Source organism: Papaver somniferum, chromosome 6 (genome assembly GCF_003573695.1).
Source record: "Papaver somniferum cultivar HN1 chromosome 6, ASM357369v1, whole genome shotgun sequence".
Lineage (NCBI taxonomy): Eukaryota > Viridiplantae > Streptophyta > Magnoliopsida > Ranunculales > Papaveraceae > Papaver > Papaver somniferum.
This window is the reverse complement of record NC_039363.1, coordinates 168,698,922-168,717,386: the sequence shown is the minus strand read 5'-3', so window position 1 is coordinate 168,717,386 and position 18,465 is coordinate 168,698,922. Positions and strand designations below refer to the sequence as shown.

The 18,465-nt window shown below is 34.9% G+C and overlaps 2 protein-coding genes and 2 long non-coding RNA genes across 17 annotated transcripts; 3 read left to right on the top strand and 1 right to left on the bottom strand.

The window, feature by feature from the left end:
* Positions 1–76: 76 nt before the first annotated feature.
* LOC113290068 lies at positions 77–6,780 on the top strand. 5 transcript variants are annotated; one of them, XR_003331355.1, is made up of 7 exons: positions 77–392; positions 1,702–1,890; positions 4,323–4,487; positions 4,664–4,979; positions 5,995–6,145; positions 6,231–6,343; positions 6,501–6,780. It is a non-coding gene; the product is annotated as an uncharacterized LOC113290068 (long non-coding RNA). The 5 variants fall into 5 exon arrangements; XR_003331357.1 differs by lacking the exon at positions 5,995–6,145 and having other exon boundaries at positions 1,718–1,890; XR_003331353.1 differs by lacking the exon at positions 5,995–6,145.
* Positions 6,781–7,412: 632 nt separating this feature from the next.
* Positions 7,413–8,100, top strand: LOC113286400. Its single transcript, XR_003329268.1, has 2 exons — positions 7,413–7,517; positions 7,622–8,100. It is a non-coding gene; the product is annotated as an uncharacterized LOC113286400 (long non-coding RNA).
* A 1,718-nt stretch (positions 8,101–9,818) lies between these two features.
* Positions 9,819–13,379, bottom strand: LOC113290067. Of its 10 annotated transcripts, XR_003331352.1 has the most exons (10): positions 13,097–13,368; positions 12,913–12,954; positions 12,796–12,821; positions 12,441–12,641; positions 12,028–12,169; positions 11,706–11,744; positions 11,418–11,491; positions 10,729–10,844; positions 10,300–10,363; positions 9,819–10,167 (listed from the first exon to the last, which is right to left on the bottom strand). XR_003331352.1 is itself a non-coding variant. In XM_026539575.1 (9 exons), the coding sequence occupies exons 5-9, from the start codon at positions 12,072–12,074 to the stop codon at positions 10,142–10,144; spliced, it is 291 nt and encodes a 96-aa protein (XP_026395360.1). In that variant the 5' UTR covers positions 12,075–12,169; positions 12,441–12,641; positions 12,796–12,821; positions 12,913–12,954; positions 13,097–13,347; the 3' UTR covers positions 9,819–10,141. The 10 variants fall into 10 exon arrangements, 8 of the variants coding, with proteins under 8 accessions (XP_026395360.1, XP_026395358.1, XP_026395359.1 ...); XR_003331351.1 differs by having other exon boundaries at positions 10,729–11,491; positions 13,097–13,367; XM_026539575.1 differs by lacking the exon at positions 11,418–11,491 and having other exon boundaries at positions 11,707–11,744; positions 13,097–13,347.
* A 345-nt stretch (positions 13,380–13,724) lies between these two features.
* LOC113286399 (putative invertase inhibitor) lies at positions 13,725–14,435 on the top strand. The gene has a single exon (XM_026535033.1). The coding sequence runs from the start codon at positions 13,792–13,794 to the stop codon at positions 14,353–14,355; it is 564 nt and encodes a 187-aa protein (XP_026390818.1). The 5' UTR covers positions 13,725–13,791; the 3' UTR covers positions 14,356–14,435.
* The last annotated feature ends 4,030 nt before the right edge of the window (positions 14,436–18,465 follow it).

The following is an 18,465-nucleotide window of genomic DNA, read 5'->3' as shown; positions in this document are numbered from 1 at the left end:
TACTTAGTGGCAAAAATATTAACCCATGCCCTAAATTTAGATCATAACTGAAAATTTTGTTTTGTGATCCAAAATCAGTATCAAACCCAGCAAAATCATATTGACATGATGAATTGAGACTTGTGGCTGGACCTGCTCAGGGAGGGTTAAGTGGGGCTGATGTGTCCGAGGGGCATGCCTACATAAGTGACATTACAATTTTACTAGGATTTCTTCGATCTAATAAATCTCTTGGGTATTCCGCCATTTCTGTACTGGTTGTGTTGTTTACTAGGGTTTCAATTATAGTCATCTCTCTGCATGATGCTACAAGTCTCAATGAATTTCTATAGCAATGAGATAGGGAGGATTGGGTACAATTTGCGGCTTGACTCATCAAGTTTATCTGAATGGTCCGTTCTGCTAATATGTAGATAAACCCTAATTTTATTTTTTATTTTTTTTAAGCATCTAATTTGTTTCTCTGGTAAGTTGCATGTATTCCTAGGGTCTTAAATTGTTATGAGAAATTGATGTTTCTTATCTGTGAATTTTGTGTGAATTTTTTTATCTGGTGAAAGATTTTTTGCCCAATGATGGAAAACTCATTTTCCTGAACAGTTGCATGTAGCTTCCATTATGAGCCTTGAATCACCACCACCACCGTCTTTTCTCCGTCTCTCTCTTCATCTCTTTCCTCTCCCGTTTCTTCTCCTTTTTTTCTATCTCTCTTCATCTCTTCTTCTCCCTGCATCTCTCTCTCTACAAGGTGGTGATGATAGACTCGTTATGAAAACTCTTTGCTAATACCGTGAATGATTTATTATAGCTATGAGATCTGAGGGCATCATTGTTTACTTTTTCTGTTCAAGATTTGGAATTTTTTTCTTGCATTCTGAGAATCTAGAAGTAAAAATGTTAATATTTTTTTTTTTCCGTTTAATGGAGTTGAAATAACAAGTTTGTATGCAGTGTTGCTTATGTGTTTAGAGATTTCCATGACTCTTTACTATACTGGGTACAATGCTACACTTTTACAGGATATTTGCTTTTTCTAGAACAATTTTGTGTTTAAAATCCTCTTGAGATTTTCAGTATATCCAGTGTGTTGTACCTGTGCTTTACATTTACCAAAATTGGAAAGGTTTTTTTCCACTCTATGTTTAATTTACCATTTTGATGTCGCATATCTATCTTTTGCTTCATCTTGTGCTGCACCTTTATTTTCACACACTATTTGGTAAATTCCATTGCCCTATGATGGAAAAGTCACATTGATGAGCAGTTGCAAGAAGTTTCATTAAGAGCTTTTACATTCTCCTCTTCCTCTTCTTCTTCATCGTCATCATCATCATCATCATCATCATTCTTCTTGTTTATTATTATTATGGCGAGATGTGTGAAGGCTCTTAATGATAACCTTTAGCTTACACTGAGCAATGAGTGTCTGATACTACACAATTTGAGGGCATTAGAAATCGGATATCAGTGTTACTTATCGAGTCTCAGTTTGATTGGTTTGACTTGGCATCATAGTCATATGCTTTAGCATTTTACATAATGCGTCCTAAGTTGTGGTTGAGATGTGTTACGGCTCACACCATCATTTGGTTGACATGTTAGTAGTGTCTCGGAACTGATAAATATTTCTAATGTTGTTCGTTCAAATGAATTAAGCAGTTAGTTCATTGTGAGCATGAAGCTTGATTTTTTTCCTTTCAGTGTTTTATGTCTACAGAATCCAAGTGACATGGGTGTAAGTTTGAAAAAGGTAATAGCTGTCTGAGACTCTGAGTACTCTGCCAAGATATGTCCAGAAAGAGAGTGGAAGTGTTAGTATTTCAAAGGGAAGATCAAACTCAACTTGTATATGGAAGAGATGCAGATCAAATAAATCGAATCAGGCCAAATGTAAGCGCTTGCATCACAACATAAATTTGTTACTAAGTTGTATATACTTTTAGTTTTTTAATTAGCTTAAGAGAAATTTATATTTCAAATCTGTAATCTCTGGATGAATTTTGTCTTTGACAAAGATCTGCATGCAATGTTTGACCTAGTTAAGAGTCCTAAGACATTTTTGCCTAATGAAGGAATACTCACTTTATCGAACAGTTGCATGGAGTTTTCATCACAAGCCTTGAATCACCACAACCACCATCTCTTATTCTCTCTCTCTCTCTCTCTCTCTCTCTCTCTCTCTCTCTCTCTCTCTCTCTCTCTCTCTTCGTCTCTTCCTTTCTCTCGCTCTTGAAGGTTGATGACAGGCTTGTTATGGAAACTCATTTGCTGATATACTGTGAATGATTTATTATAGCTATGAGATCTGAGGGCATCAACTACATTGTCGTTTCGTAGATCTTCAATGATGTTGTGGAACTATTCTCTTGCATTCTAAGAATCTAGAATACAAATATAAAGTTCATTGGACTTTTGATTGTGCTCATTTGATTGAATCAAGTCTTTACTCGAGTGGGGTATGCTTTTTGTCTTTATGTGTCTATTTTGGGTATGGAAGTAGTTTTTGTTTTATGAAAGATCTTTGACATGAACAGCCACGGTCTTGATCTTTGTCTTGTAAACTAGCTCTGTTAGCAAGCTGAGAAGACATTTTGTGTGGTTTGATGTTCTGTTGAAATTTTATTGGCAGTTAAAGTTATTTTCTCAAGAAACTTACGAGTACATCAGTTGTCCAAATTCCAAGATATGCACATTAGTAAAGTACTACAAAAATTAGCAATGAAATAAGCATTCCCACTTAAGTATATAGATGGCATGTTCCAAAGGGAAATGGAAGGCCGCAAATGCCGCTTCCCTGTGATAGTTTAGATGATTTTCTTGAACAGTTGCATGGAGCTTTCATCATGAGCCTTGTATCACCACTGTTATCTCTCTCTAAAATGGTGGCGACAAAAGGATTTTTATGAAAACTCTTTGCCAATACTGCGAATGATTTATTATATGAAATCCGAGGGTGTCATTTATTTATTTTATCAGTTGGTATGGTACTGTTCTCTAGCATTCTAAGGCTGAGTCTAGTGGTCATTCAAATTGAGGATTCAACTTGAAAAACCGTTGCCTGTTCCCTAGATTCAACCTGTGGTTAAAGGGAATGCTTGAACGGAATCTTGAATCAAGCTTTTTGCGCTAAATAGTTTTGGGAATTCTTTTTCACCTTCTTGCTATACCATGACAGGCAGAAGATTTTATAAGATTTATTTTCAATTTTTCAAATCTTGTATAGTGATGGAGGGGACCACCATGTTCACCTTTTTTTTATCAAGTAGTCAGATGTGTTTCTCTAAACCATTTGGCGAAAATTACTAGTATCTGTTTGAAACCATTAAACTTAGCTCCTTTTCAAGATGACATGGATCTTAAAGTTGAAGATTGAATTTACTCACCAGTAGACTCAGGCTAAGATCTAAAAAGTAATGAGGGTAATGTCAACAGAAAACTAAATGTTTCATTGAGACTTTGATTTTGCTTAATATCTATCAATTGAGTTGAGACTACAAGTTTGTATGTATGTGTCTACTTGGTTACGGCTTAGAGATCTCTAGCGTAGATTTCCATGATTCTTAAATTTGTTAGATTGCACCGTGTTTTTACCCTATGGAAAGAACGAGGAAGTAGATAAATAGATATGTGTTCACTCCCAATAAACATTTACCATATACTATAACAGATAGACTACACAATAATTAAGTTCGGATTAAACTTGCATTTAAGATTGAGTTGAAACTCCATCTCCTACTATACTGTGTATAATTACACTGAATATTTACTTCCTTTAGGAGAATTTTGTGTTGATCCTCTTTAGATTTTCAGTGTATCCAGCATAAGTGTATTCTACTTGGGCATTGCATTTACCAGGCAAGGTTTATACACTACATGTTTGATATACCATTTTGATGTCTTATATTTGTCTTTTGCTTCTTCTAGTGCCGCTCCTTTATTTTCACGCACTATTTGGTAAACTTTGTAGCCCTATGATGGAAATATCACATTGACGAGCAGTTGTCGTTAAGAGCTTTTACATTCTCCACTTCATCATCATTGTCGTCATCATCATCTTTTTTCTTCTTCTTCTCCTCCTCATTTATTATTTTTTATTATCATTAACGTGAGATGTGTGAAGCCTCTTAATGATAATCTTTTGCCTATACTGCCAATGAATGTCAGATGCTACACGATCTGAGGGCATTAAAAAATTGGAAATCAGTGTCACTCATCGAGTCTCAGTTTGTTACCTATTTGTCGTAGTCATAAGCTTCTAGCATTTTATATGACACATCCCTAGTCATGGTTGGCATTATGAAGCTTGATTTTTTTCCTTGCAGTGGTTTGTGTCTACAGAGTCCAAATGACATGCGTGTAAGTTTGAAAAACAAATCAGCTGAGTTGGAGTGCTAGTATTCTAAACGACAGATCAGACGCATGTGAAAGAGATGCATATTAAATTAATTGAATCAGGACAAATATACCAAATATACGAGCGCCTTGACGTAAGCTTGTTACTATGTTGTATCTATTTTTAGGTTTTAATTTGCTTTAAGAGAAACTGATATTTCAGACCCATAAATTCTGGATGAATTTTGTCTTTGACAAAGATCTGCATGCAATATTTGACCTAGTTAAGTCATTTTTTGCTCAATGATGATAAATTCGCTTTGTTGAACAGTTGCGTGGAGTTTTCGTCACAAGCCTTGAATCACCACCACCACCATCTCTTATCAATCCCTCTGTCCGTCTCTCTCCACCTTTATCTCTTCCTTCCTCTCTCTCTTTCCTGAAGGTTGCTCACAGGCTTGTTATGAAAACTCCTTTGCTCAAACACTGTGAATGACTTTTATAGCTATGAGATCTGGGGGCATCAGGAAATCAACTGCCATGGGACAAGAGGTTATTATGAGCAAAGACTGGGTATTTGAGCTAAAGAACCGAAGAGGAAGATGTGATTGTATCAGCTCTGCAAGGATTTCACATTGCAATTGCAGGTTAGCTCTTGAATTATTGTTCTTAATTTATTATCTAGTAATATATGGCACTCTTCATTGTGCAATGATGGAAAATTCACGTTGACGAGCGGTTGCGTGGGTTTCCATAACTTATTTTCTTATCGGTCCACTTTTCTTAATATCCCGTGATGGGAGGCATAATGGCCTGCAATGAGACCCTCTAGTTTCAACTGTCAATGAATGTCAGAAGCTGGTCTGAGGGCACTACACTATGGTATTAACTAGTTTTGACCCTTGTTTCTTGAGTTAGAGACTTGCACCTTTCCTTGCTAAATGCATGCACTCATCCCACATTTTCGGCTGTGCTACATAGTGACGTAATCTTTTAAGAATAAGGTTTAGCTTCGTTTTCTATAATTACTGCAATTGTAAGAGGTATGCTCACTATATCAAATCTTGATATTGGTTCCAATCATGTCAGATTACATACTATGTAGAGACTTGTTTCTTGAGTTAAGACTTGCACCTTCCCTTGCTAGATGCATGCACTCATCCCATGTTTTCGGCTGTGCAACATACCTTTGTGTATGTGATGTAATCTTTTAAGAATAAGGTTTAGCTTCGTTTTCTATAACTACTGCAACTGTAAGAGGTATGCTCACAATATCATATCTTGAAATTGGTTCCTATCATGTCAGATTACATACTATGTAGGCAATCCCAGATAGCAGCAACCATATATACAAACACTATGTAGTTGTGTGCGTATATACAATTCATCAAGTAATAGAGCCAACTCTCATCAATTTGTTCGGTCCTTTTTGTCTTCGATGACAATTAGTAAGATTTACTTCTTCCTTTTGTTGAGATGAGAGAGAAAGAAAGGTTGAATTGAACTGAGAATATTTTGCATGGGCATCAAAAAAGATACTGATTATGCGTAGGTTACTCAAGATATGAGCATAACTAAAATATTACAAAAAGCTAGTAATGAGAAAAATAGGCATCCCCAGCTAAATATTTATTTATAGCATGTTCCAATTGGAAATTATAGTACAGGGAATGCTGCTCCTTGTGAAAGTTCAGATGATTTCACTTGACTACTGTTTGAAGTCGGTATGTTGGGAAATTGAAGTCACCACCACCATGGAACCCAGATCGAAATTTGTGAAAAAAATATGCATGTCTATATAAAGACTGATGTGGTACGCGAATCAACTTCACAATTCCCGGGAAGTGTAGCCTTTAGGGTTATTCTACTAACTGTTGTCTGAAATTATTTCGGTGCAGGTTACAAGGGTTATAACCAAGCATTGGTGCAACTGTGTATGAGCTATGCAGTATTTTCCGTTTTATTTGTGTTTGTGTTTCTTAATACCAGCAAATTTGCATCTAAAAAAAAGGTAACGAGAGGAAGATCTTTAACACACCCTAGAAGTAGAATCATTGAAACGCAAACTAACAGGCATTTTATTCTGGTTATCATTACTGTTCTTGGAATTCACATTTGGTACTTAAAATGAGTAAGAAGTTTATTATTCTGTTTGTTTGGTTTTGCAGATAATAAGGGGATGTATAAGGTGTCATCGAGCTAAAGTTATGAGCTTATGGCAGCAGGACCATCAAAAGAAAGATTGTACTCGTGTTTGCATTGGTAGTGTTTAAGAAAGTCCACTTGCTTTTCTATTAATTAACCATAAAACAAACATGCAAATGTGATGTTTGGCTGGTAAGCAAGGGCTCAAAAATAAACGTGTGATCTAGGGCCTTGTGTTTGATGTTTCACTACAATGTATTTTTATGTGTTTTGTTGCGTCTCATCTTCTTTTCTTGTGCTGGATACTGGGAGTCTTTACTTCTTCCTCCAAAATCTCTATATATCAGGGAGCAGTTGATTATAGCCTGATTTCAAAAAATGACTGGAGTGTTTGTTAATAATAATATCCAGTTCGTACCAATTGGAATAACATATCTCAGGGTTTAAACTTCCAGCGCATGGAACTCGCAAATTTAACTAACATATCATCAAAGGCATCTTCATTACAAACTTACTTGACAGCATAGAACCCGGTTATCTTGACTAGTCGGTAAATTCTCAACGCACTTGACTAGTCAGTAAATTCTCAACGCACTTGACTAGTCGGTAAACGCTCTTGTGCTGGCGATCTAACCATGACCATGTGCTTAAACAATTTACACTTTTTTCAGGCCGATATACTTTAAACATTGTCGTGTTACTTTTGTGAAAATAATCCCAGATTGCTAATAGGGGTACCAAATTACTTGGGGTGTATCACTTTACAAATAAGACAAAACAACAATTTGCTTTTGGGTTGGTACACCCCCAAGCAAATTAGCACCCCCATTAACAGCCGTGAAATAATCAAGTACGAAAATATGCTTCAAAAGAAAAAAGTATGAAGATAAAAATGCATCTTCCCAATTGTTCAATCAGTTTGAGCATGACAACTACACTATAAATAGCACAATATTTTACGAGAGCAGAACACATCCATCAAAACAGAATAATATACGTAGATACGGCCTAATAAGATAACCTTTGCAAGGAAAAATGAGGTATGAGCTTATGAACGAATTCGACGTGAATGCATCAGCAGACGATGTATGGGAAGTTTATAGCTCTCCTAATCTTCCTAAACTGATCGTCGATTTACTTCCAGGTGTGTTTGAGAAGTGCAACAGATTGAAGGAGGATACTTAGACATGGGGGTAACATTCTATATGGATAGCTTCCATATCATTGAGAAAGTTGGTTGTGATTCATGCACTATCAAATCGACTACAAAATATGAAATCAACGACGATGAACTTGCGAAGAAAGTTTCTCCTCTTATCAGTGTAGATTCCCTTGTTAATATGGCTAGAGGCATCTCCAAATATGTTCTTAAGAATCAGAGCCATAAACATCAGCCTAAGAAAGAAGTGCATGAACATGGGCATCCCAGTGCCGATGAGGGCAAACATGTACATCCAGGGTCAGAATGAAGTTGTTCCTATCAGGTGATGTAAACCTGCAGCTTGGGGATATTATGGCGCCAATATAAATCTTTCATTATTGCAAGGCTATTTGCAGTTGTATTATGTATGAAGTAAAAATAAATAATAAAATGAACGAGTGAAAGTTTGATTCTCATTAAAATTTCTTCAAATTAATAGCAAACCAAAGTTATTTAGCAAAACAACAGCCATAGATTGATAGGCCTACCTTTGATTATTGTATCAAATCCATGCCGAGTCAGCGGCAAACAAACAACAAACAAACAAGGTCTTGTTATTCCGATTTACTTCCTTGAATTATTAAATTTTTTGATTTCTTTTCCAAAAACTGAACACATTCGTATCATGGTAGTTTTTTTTTTTTTTTTTGTGAAGCCATATCATGGTAGTTATTTAGAGTAAAAAAAGAAAACCTAATAATAAGAAAAAAAAATCTTAATAGTATAAAAACCTGGCATTTGGGGGCGACCTAAAAGGAATTAGGGGCGACGTTTTTATTCTCAACCTATACACTACGTTAAGGGATGTCCAAAAACGCGGAGAATACGTTAATGCCCTTACATAATCGGAAGCTACACTGTACCAGATTGTAAATAGCTAATCGGAAGGTTATTAATTAGATTACACTACCGATTTAGTTCGTTTATGATCTTCGAATTCGATTACCATCTAAGGCCTCAAATACCATTAAGATACGGTTCCATATCTGCTCTTCGGATTCCGATTTGTGGAGCTTGTGAACTTGATCATGAGCAGTTACCACAACCCACGCTCTATAAATAGCACAATCTTCTTCTTCGGCAAAAGTAATATCCATGTTTTTTGTTATGAAAATTAAAACTGAAGAGAGGAAAGAGTTTAGTGCAATTGGGGTGATAGATATGAGTTTCTTTATATAGGTTTAGGGTCCAAGGGCTCTTTTTGTTTTTCCCAAAAACTCCAACGGCTAATTTGACGAAAGTTGAATGTGGAGAAACCAATAATCGGTAGGTATTGTATTTAGCATATCTACCGATTATGGTAGCTTTCAAAATTTGAATTTGGGGCAACTTATAATCGGTAGGTGTTGTAATATATTTAACTCTCGATTAACGCTGCATCCAAAACACGAACCAAGTGGTTATGGCTGGTTGTGTACACTCAAAACCTATGGAATATGGAAAGGGTTCGATCCGTGGCTCCTTATAATCGATAAGTTGTTAAGTTGTATTCCCTTCCGATCGTAGCAGGTTTAAAAATTCAATACATGAAGGATTTTAGAAAAAACTCATTTTGGGGCAACTTATAATCGGTAGGTTTTGTAATATATTTAACTCTCGATTAACGCTGCGTCCAAAACACGAACCAAGTGGTTATGGCTGGCTGTGTACACTCAAAACCTATGGAATATGGCAAGGGTTCGATCTGGGACTCCTTATAATCGGTAGGTTGTTAAGTTGTATTCCCTTCCGATTATACCAGGTTTCAAAATTCAATACATGAAGGATTTTAGAAAAAAACTCATTTTTGGGCAACTTATAATCGGTAGTCATATATGTTGGATAACCTACCGATTATAAAAGGTATTATTAGCCGAAATATCTACACTATAATCGGTAGGTACAGTTCCAATTTAACCTACCGATTCACCTCTAACCTACCGATTGTGGTGTATGCTCCCGATTATATAAGGGCGTATTGGCCATTTCGAACAATCAGAGATAAGAGGTAGCTTAGAATTACGTTTAGGTGACCTTTTTTATCTTTTAGTGTCACCCCTAATTCCTTTTGGGTCGCCCCTAAAAATGCCAGGTATAAAAAATCTCCCACTGGTATTTTATTTAGAGCGTCGTGAACAAGAAAGAAATCACATAAAAGAACTAATAAGGAAAGGTCCGAAAGGATATATAACCATTAATATCATGACTGCCAGAAGGTTATTTGATTAGAAGAAAATATCCATTTAGGGAATACAAATATATCCTATGTCAATTTGACTGTCCTTAATTGGATATTTTCCGATTAATCATCCATGATATCTTTGTTGAGATCTCCGACTCAATTTCATCGATCAATTTGTGCAAGAAATAATCCATGAAAAACTTGATCGACTGACTCAAAGTAATAGAAATACGTCTTTACTGTTTTGTTGTTTACCTTAATAGCTTAAACTTGAAACACTCTCCCTTCAGCTGAGAAAATATTCACACATCTATCATCGTATTCAGTCCTACAACAAAAATAACCAAAATATTAAAATCTAAAAAGTACTCAGGAAGATCTCAGAATCTGTTCACTTTCTAGTTTCTAAGTTAAGTTACTGACAACCGACCATAGAGACAAAGACGAGTGTACGGTGTACCAGTGCAATACTTAATCACATCATATTTTGCTGCTTCCAGTTGAGCCCTCAAGGCATGAATCCCCTGAGAAAATAATATTCAATCAATGCCAATAATCTCACTTTGCAAACCCAACCGTAAATAAATGCACTCATAAAGTTATCCAGTCAAGCTTGTTTCTTAGATTGGATGTTTCTGCATTTTCATTCGCCAACTCATCCTGTATTCCTCTGATGCATTGTTGCATAATAATAAGGTTAAATAGGCAGACAGATAACCAACATACCAACCATAAGATAGATATTAAAATGAACTCTACTGAAATCAATCATGATATTTGAGTACAGTACTTGCATGCAGATATCATAAAAGGTTTATTTGGTTACTAACATAGAAGTAGTACTATTCATATGGGGTATCTAATGTAAAGATGAACGATATAAAATCACCTTGGATATGGGTGCAGTCCAACCCATCTCTGAGGTCCAACCCAAGGATGGGCGTAACTCTTTTCCATTGACGTCATAAGATCCTCCTTCACTGTTGGGAGATCTCGGGAATGAAGCTTAAATTAAAACCAAAAAGATAAAAAGATTAATTCAGTCTTAAAATTGGAAAATCTTCAATTCCAAATGAACATAGTCGAATCTTTTATTTTATATATGCAAGACATGTAGATGTACAGTGTTAAGGGTGCATAAGCTAAAAGAGAAGCATCTCAAGACGTACTACAAGGTAATATGAGGTCTAACCAAAAGCCAAGTTTCTGTACTTCATATTTCCACTTAACTAAAAGAAAATTCAGCAAAATCAGCTCAATTTAATGTAGTACTGCACGAAAATTCAGGACAAGGTAATGCACATTATTTATACTATATCACAACACATAGTCAAGCATATAGATGCTACACAAACTTGAACAAGACATGTCGGCTTGGCATCATCATCAACATTATGAATTCCTTTCTCTACCTATATCACAACCGAGTCATTGACCTTCAAACCAACAAGCATATCAGCAACGACATGAAACAAATGTGTAGAAACTAACACAGTATAGGGAACAATGTGTCAACAGGTAATTTACATCACAAAAGAAAGCAAAAAGACATGGATCAGAGTTAGAAAATATTATTACTGCCTCTTAACTTGTCCCAATCAACAAGTCCGACTCTGATTTGGAGGATGGGTATGAAGGTTTTGATACACTAACTGCACGCACAATAGGAAAATCCAGGGGGTAAATACTTGATAATTGCATGCCTTGTTAGAAATACAAGAAGTTTTGTTGTTAAAGCATTAAGTAGGACAAATGATTCAAATTACAACAACACTAATTGATGAGGTGAAACAAGATTACAACACATGACAAACAGAAGATCAATGTAGCACATATAATAAAAGTAAACAACAGTAAGTTTCTTACCCTTTGCGCAGGTATTCTTTAGCCATCATTAGCTTCTCCCTGACGATCAATCAAAAACTCATTAATCTATATATATCAAACCGATACAACACAATATCCCACGTCCAAGAAACATCACGAATACCATCTAACAAGTACTACCATTGCAATACATGAAAAAATCAGGCTGTACAATTTCAACCACTCTTGATTTTCATATACTGCAACTGTCCTCACCACTCACAACCACCACCCAAGCATCCACTGCAAGTGGCGGAACCAGGATTCAAGACTAGGGGGGGTTGGAAAAAAATATTGCTCACCAGCAAAGAGAAAAGATTACCTCTTAAAAGAACATCGGAAAGTCCTAATAGCAAAACTGTACATCATGTTCTTTTTCGGGCACTCTTATTCTCTTTAACGACGACTGCTGTTTCCAACAAATATGGGGCAGCGATTCCTTAATGCACTTCTTTGATGGATACCTATAAAGCAGTAAAATTAGATTACTCCAACACTATTGCAAACGAACCATAATTAGTAGTTGTCCCAATATTTAAGTATTTCAGTGAGATTCTTAGATCAAATTGCACACATGTTATACATATTCGTCTCATTCAAAAGTACAAAAGAATTGCTATCTGCTAGCCTAATACAGTGAGCAGAGTTCGAGAAAAACAGTACTCATATAGCTCCCCAAATTGTGGCTGATTATCAACTTCACATTCATTTTATAAAGCTACAGGAAACAATTACCAGTATTATGATTTCCACTAAAGCATTCCTTGTATTCTCTACCAATTATTGGTCGAGCAAGAACCCCCACCCTTGCAACTGCCCTCTCGTGGGCATTTCCACAAACAACTAAAGTGCATGATCCTAATTTACACAGAACTGGCAAAGACTAAACACTTCGACAATGCAGGGGAAGTCTTGCTGTGCTTCCGCCCCTGTCCACTGCCAACAGCCAACCCCACATAGACGTAACCATAAGATCAAATAAAAACATACCCAGAAGTCCAAAACTAAACTTGAAATTAAACTCTAGAATGCCTAAAATCATGATCAAAAATGAAGAATCAAAAATAGGTTTGATTAGTTTAGTTATTACCATCAGCTCTTCTCTTCACAGTGACCCTGAAACCAAAAATCCCTGAAATTAAAATCCCGCAGTTGAATTGAAAGAGCGATAAAAGAAAAACTAAGAAGAGATTGAGTAAAAATCCACCCTTTTCGTTGTAGAGATGGAGAATAACCTTAATAGTGAATCCTGGAATCAAAAGCCCAAAAATCAATAAAACCCCTAATCATGCAATTGTACCAAAACAATGATACTTTGTTCCATCATTGAGTAACGAAAATATACTTTGTTCTATGAAGAACAAATAGATCTGGGGTTTCGAAACGAATACCTTTTCAGCAGCACCCAAACTGAAACATAAATCAGAAATCTATGTTTCCTTGATAGAAGAAGAAAAAAAAGAAGCCTTTCTTTCTTCTATGAATGAATGAATTGAAGAACATTTGTATGGTTACTATATAACTTTGAAATTAAAACCGCCTTGATAGGTGGGGACAGAGGGACAGGTACTAATCCGGCACCAGAGGATCTGCTGCCTCGTGATTTACTCCCTTCAATTTATCTTTTGATTTCTGGAAGTTATTTAGAGTAAAAAAAAAAATTACTAATAATAAATAAAAAATCTTCCACTGGTATTTTATTTAGAGCGTTATGAATAAGAAAAAAATCAGAGGAAAGAACTAATAAGGAAAGGATATATAAATTGGTAAAATTGCCAGAAGGTTATTTGATTAGAAGAAGATATATATCGTATATCCATTTAGGGAATATATACTATATATGTCGATTTGACTATCCTTGATTGGATATTTTCCAATTACTCATCATAATATCTTTATTGAGATCTCCAACTCTTAAATAGTGGTCATACCAATTTTACCTCTTTAATACCTTATTAATTTAGCCTTAAATATAGCAAATTTGGTTTATAGATGTAGATAAATATCGACCTAGAAGATTGTCACAGTTTTTCTACAGAGAGGGGAAAAATAAAAGACCATATTTGACAAAAGTTCAAACAAAAAGATGAATCCATCATTCTCATTACCCTCCTTCTTCATTGTTTTTCTTGTTCTCAACTTTCATAATGTAAATGGTGATTTAATTAAGGATGTATGCAAGAATGCTTCCAAAAACACGCCTCCAGTCAAAGAGTTCAAAGTTGAATATGATTTCTGTGTCGCATCTCTGATGGCAAACCCTAAGAGTAAAGATGCTGATCTTCGGGGACTCGGAGTAATATCAATGCAGACATGTCTACAAAATGCAACTTCTGTTCATTCTTATATCGGTCAACTCTTGAAAGACCGAAAAACACAACCGATTCCAAAGTCATCCGTAAACAGTTGTTTTAATAGATATCGGGATGCTATTCGTTCTGTTCAAAAAGCTACTTCAAGTTTTAAAACTAAGGATTTCAGTAGTGCAAATATACAAATGAGTGCTGCCATGGAGGCTTCAATTATGTGTGAATATGAGTTCGAGGAAGTTCTTCTTGGTCTCGCTTTGCCTTCTCCATTGACCAAACAAAATGGCGATTTCTTCCAGCTGACTGGAATTTCTCTTGCCATTACTAATATGATAAAATAATCTATTTATTTCATGCACTTGATATGGTGTATTGCGTATTGAGTTTATTTTAAATAAAGGAAAAGTTTTGATTTTTTTAATATAATATTTGAATTTGTTCTCTTGGGAGCTCTTATATTTTAAGTGTGAAAATGTTAAAAAACTGGAAATGTGTTAAAGCGTGTTAAAATATGCTATGAATTAGTGCGGTGAATTACTGGCGATCACGAATAATCCGCGAATTATCGAGGAATCCATATAATACCCGTAATCGTAGGGAGGTAGAAAAGAACTCCGACCCCTCCTCTATAGCCGTCTTAAGCCATAAAGAAGATCTCGTTTACAACTAGGAAGATAAAATTTATTTTTGCATTCTCGATTTATTAATCACCCAAATAGTTTGGCAAATTCATTCTCTTCCATGCCTGGTGATTTTGACCATCATTGTCTTTAATCTCCGATAAAGATCTCCCATGAACGCTATATTCAATCAAAGTTGTTCTGCATATTTTGGTGCTAAAATGATAAATTTGATAAAACTATAATATAATATATTTCAAAAGTTCCCTTATATTAATAGGTCCCAATTATTATATAATATAAAATAATAATTTCATTAGAAAATATAATAAAAATTGCCCAACTTGTTGCTCGGTTACCAACTAAAAACTCCTTTGTGTAAATTTCCAAAATATAATAAAATTGACTTAAAGAAAAAATATACTTATATCCATGAACGCAGCTGAGAGAAATATTAGCTTTCATCGATTAAGTAATTTCTCTTTAAAATAATAGGATTTGGGTGGTCCGAAGCCTATTATTTTATAGATGTTTTACTGTATTTGAAAAATATTAAATTCATATTTCATTTTGTTTGTTGTTAGTACCTAAAATGCACTGGAGAAGAGTATAATTTAACATGGGATCAGGATGCTTACAACTATGATTATGGGCTTAGTGATTTATGGGATGGGCCGGTATATATATGAACTACTGAAATGGGTAGTGATTCTTCGTGGCTCCAACAAAACAGATACTTAAAGGCTCAAATACCGGTCATACCAAGATTACAAAGTCATCAATAACCTAAAAATCCCACGCCACCTCTCGCTTCACGTCGAGAGTTGCGGTAACCTCCCCTCCTATTGGCCGGTGAACAAAACCATCGCTTCTGATTGGCCGAAAAGCAACTTATACCCCCTACATTTCGTGGTCGTTAATTTTTAATAAAATTGGCTCGATCTAATGTTCCATATTGATCGATATGGTTGGGATTTTTTTACCCCACGTTTACATGATTTTAATAAAATCCAGATCTTCAAAATTAACTGCAAACAAGATGCTATATATAGAAAAATCTAAGAAAACCTTTTGGAGAAAAACAATTTTTTTTTTGAAAAATCCGAAGATTTCCAAATAAATAATATTGGATATTTTTTCCTTAATTATAGTTTATTCTTTCGGTATATTTTTTCTCTTATCTTTTTTTTCCTTGATAAACATTTAATATTATAGGAAATATAAGATTTTTTTATATATAACATTAAAATCAAGATACTTTTGATCTTTCAAAAAAAAAAAAAAAAACTTTTTGATTTTTTCTCTAACTCATAGTATATTTTCGGAAGCAAATGTAGGTGCTGCTATATTTCGCCAAATCTGACGGTCCTTTCGTGGCAACTTATGCAAAATTTGGCAATGGAAATAAATGAAATTTTGGCATGTATATTTACTTTCTGGAATAGGCTAAATTTCCTAAATCAAAAGTGTGTATACACCTGAAATGCGAACTTACCTAACTTTTTTCACTCAAACCTTTTAATATAATTTTTGATTTTGTTTACAGATCATCTTTGTTGGTTCTCTGAAATTCTTACCGACAAAGGAGAAACCTAACCCCTAATGTTTTCTTCTTCTCTATATTTCTGCAGTTTCGGTGCTTTATTTGTACTGATCATTTGTTATGTTAGTTTCAGTGCTTTTTTTGTTGAGAAGAACTTATATGTCTCCACTTCGATATATTACTGTGGAGGTGTTTTCAGTGGCAATGATCACGATACAGGCTAAGTCTCTAAAATTTTCTTAGTTGAGAATGTCATGGTAATTGGGTGATTCAGATTTTTTTTTTTTTTTTTTTGGTAACTCGATGAAATCAGGATTTATGTATAGCGTGCACTCAACCTCACCAAATCGTTGTTGATTTACTGGCTCAAAGGGTAGAGGAAAAAAGTAATGGGTATACATAATAGTTCTATCAGTTGTTACCAGTCTTGCTCATCTAGGTAGAAATTCGACTTCAACTTCAAGGTAATAGTTCTATCACTGATTACTGCAACATTACATGAATGATGAGAAACTGACTTGGGTTTCATGCATCATTGTAGATGAGGCTCATGAAAGAAGCTTGAACAAAAGCTTGAACACTAATTTGTTGTTGGAGTTAATTGAAGAAGGCTTATTGCTTAACAAGGCTGATAAGTTGAATTTTTTTATAATATTTGCAGCAGATGATGCGGAAAAGCTTTCTTCCTACTTCTTTATTGTAATAAATTTTTTGTGGTTGGAAAAAAAACTCATGTTGAAATCAAATATGTTCCCAGTGATCAAGTTATATTCAGCTGATTTCACCTGAAGCCATTTGCTCATATTGCTATTTGGTTGAACTAGAATTTCCAAAGAACGTATCTTTGTACTCAATGTAAGTTAGTCTACATTCTAGAACTGCAAACTTTGGTATATCTGTTTTATTGCCGCATTTTTTTTTAGCATCTCCTCTAAACTATCCATTGCGAACTTCATTGGTTGTTGCTCCATTCGGAATATAAGACACTAGAAAGCAATTCCATTAAGAACATAAGGTTTGTGGTAGTTCAGCATCTCCATTAATTACTTGCTTTCTACTAAGGGGGAAACTAATTGTAACAAAACGACGTTAGTGTTTGCATGCCTTCTCTTTATTGCTTCTCTAAGTATTCTCGATAGGAAATATGAATACTAACTGAAATGTAGCTGGAAAAACATGCGCAAACAACTGCTTTTCTAATGCATGTTGCATAATCTATATAAGTTGAAATGACGGACCATTTATCTCTCTGTTAGCAAGTATGGAAGTCGTCATTCTATTACTTTTGCGTGTGACCGTGGTCCAATATTTATTCTACTCTAAGATTTAATTATTATTACAATTTTGAATTGTTGTTTAATAGATATCAGGTAGATACAATGGGTCGTCCTGATTTTAGGATCTTGACATCTTCTATTATGGGTATGGGTATGTGGCAATGATAACAGATTGAATATACGTTGGCATTTAAGTTAATCAAACTTTAATTATCAGTAAAATTTATAATTCAAAGGCTGCAGCTTATCAAGCTGTGGAAGCTTACATGTGTTGTAACTTTGTTTGCAACTCCCACAAGTATATATTGTACGTTTTGATATATGCAGTAAAATGTCAACTGATTTGTCTTTACATATAGATTTAGTTTGTGCTTTTCCAAACGTACAAAAATGTTGTAGAACTGTTTTCTGATATGTGCAGTACTTATAGATAAATTCATGCAAATAATAAAGAATTATGTTTCTTCGACAACCTTATAGGTTCCATATTTTTATCGCCTAAAATTTAATTTTCTTCTCAATCACTTACAGTAATTGGTTTTGTGAACTGGGTGTTTCTATTTTTCTTTTCTACTCCAATAATGCATGTAATAAATTTAATGTCTTCAAGTGGATCTATTTTCTTAAGGGATCTAAGAAGCCAAAGATCAGTAAGCAGATGATGAGGGTTGGTGCTATTATGGTATCGAATGTTCAAAGGGGTGAAAATGCTCAATGGTCTATTGCTGCTCAAGCCATTGTAGCTGGTACAGATTGGACAAGTGCAGGTAAGCGTTTCGTACAATACACTTTTACACACTCATCAATTCATCATTGATTTAAACCGGATAGAAGAGTCAACTTGATATTTTACTTTTTTTTTGAAGCATATTGATATTTTACTGATAATGCTAGGATCTTAGTCTATTTTTTTTTCTATTCAAATGGATCTCCTGTCGTATGAGTAAATGCATCTTGGGAGCAGTAGACTCTAATATTTTCAGAGCGAATAAAATAGTTATGATTCCCAAC

Excerpts from the sequence above, each read along its gene's own strand:
- LOC113290067 (XM_026539569.1), bottom strand. The coding sequence starts at position 12,074 with ATGATGTACAGTTTTGCTATTAGGACTTTCCGATGTTCTTTTAAGAG. Across the intron at positions 10,364-10,728 it reads GGACTGCACCCATATCCAAG|GGGATTCATGCCTTGAGGGC; the intron begins GTGATTTTATAT and ends TTATTTTCTCAG. Across the intron at positions 10,168-10,269 it reads CACTCGTCTTTGTCTCTATG|GACTGAATACGATGATAGAT; the intron begins GTCGGTTGTCAG and ends TTTTTGTTGTAG.
- LOC113286399 (XM_026535033.1), top strand. The coding sequence starts at position 13,792 with ATGAATCCATCATTCTCATTACCCTCCTTCTTCATTGTTTTTCTTGTT.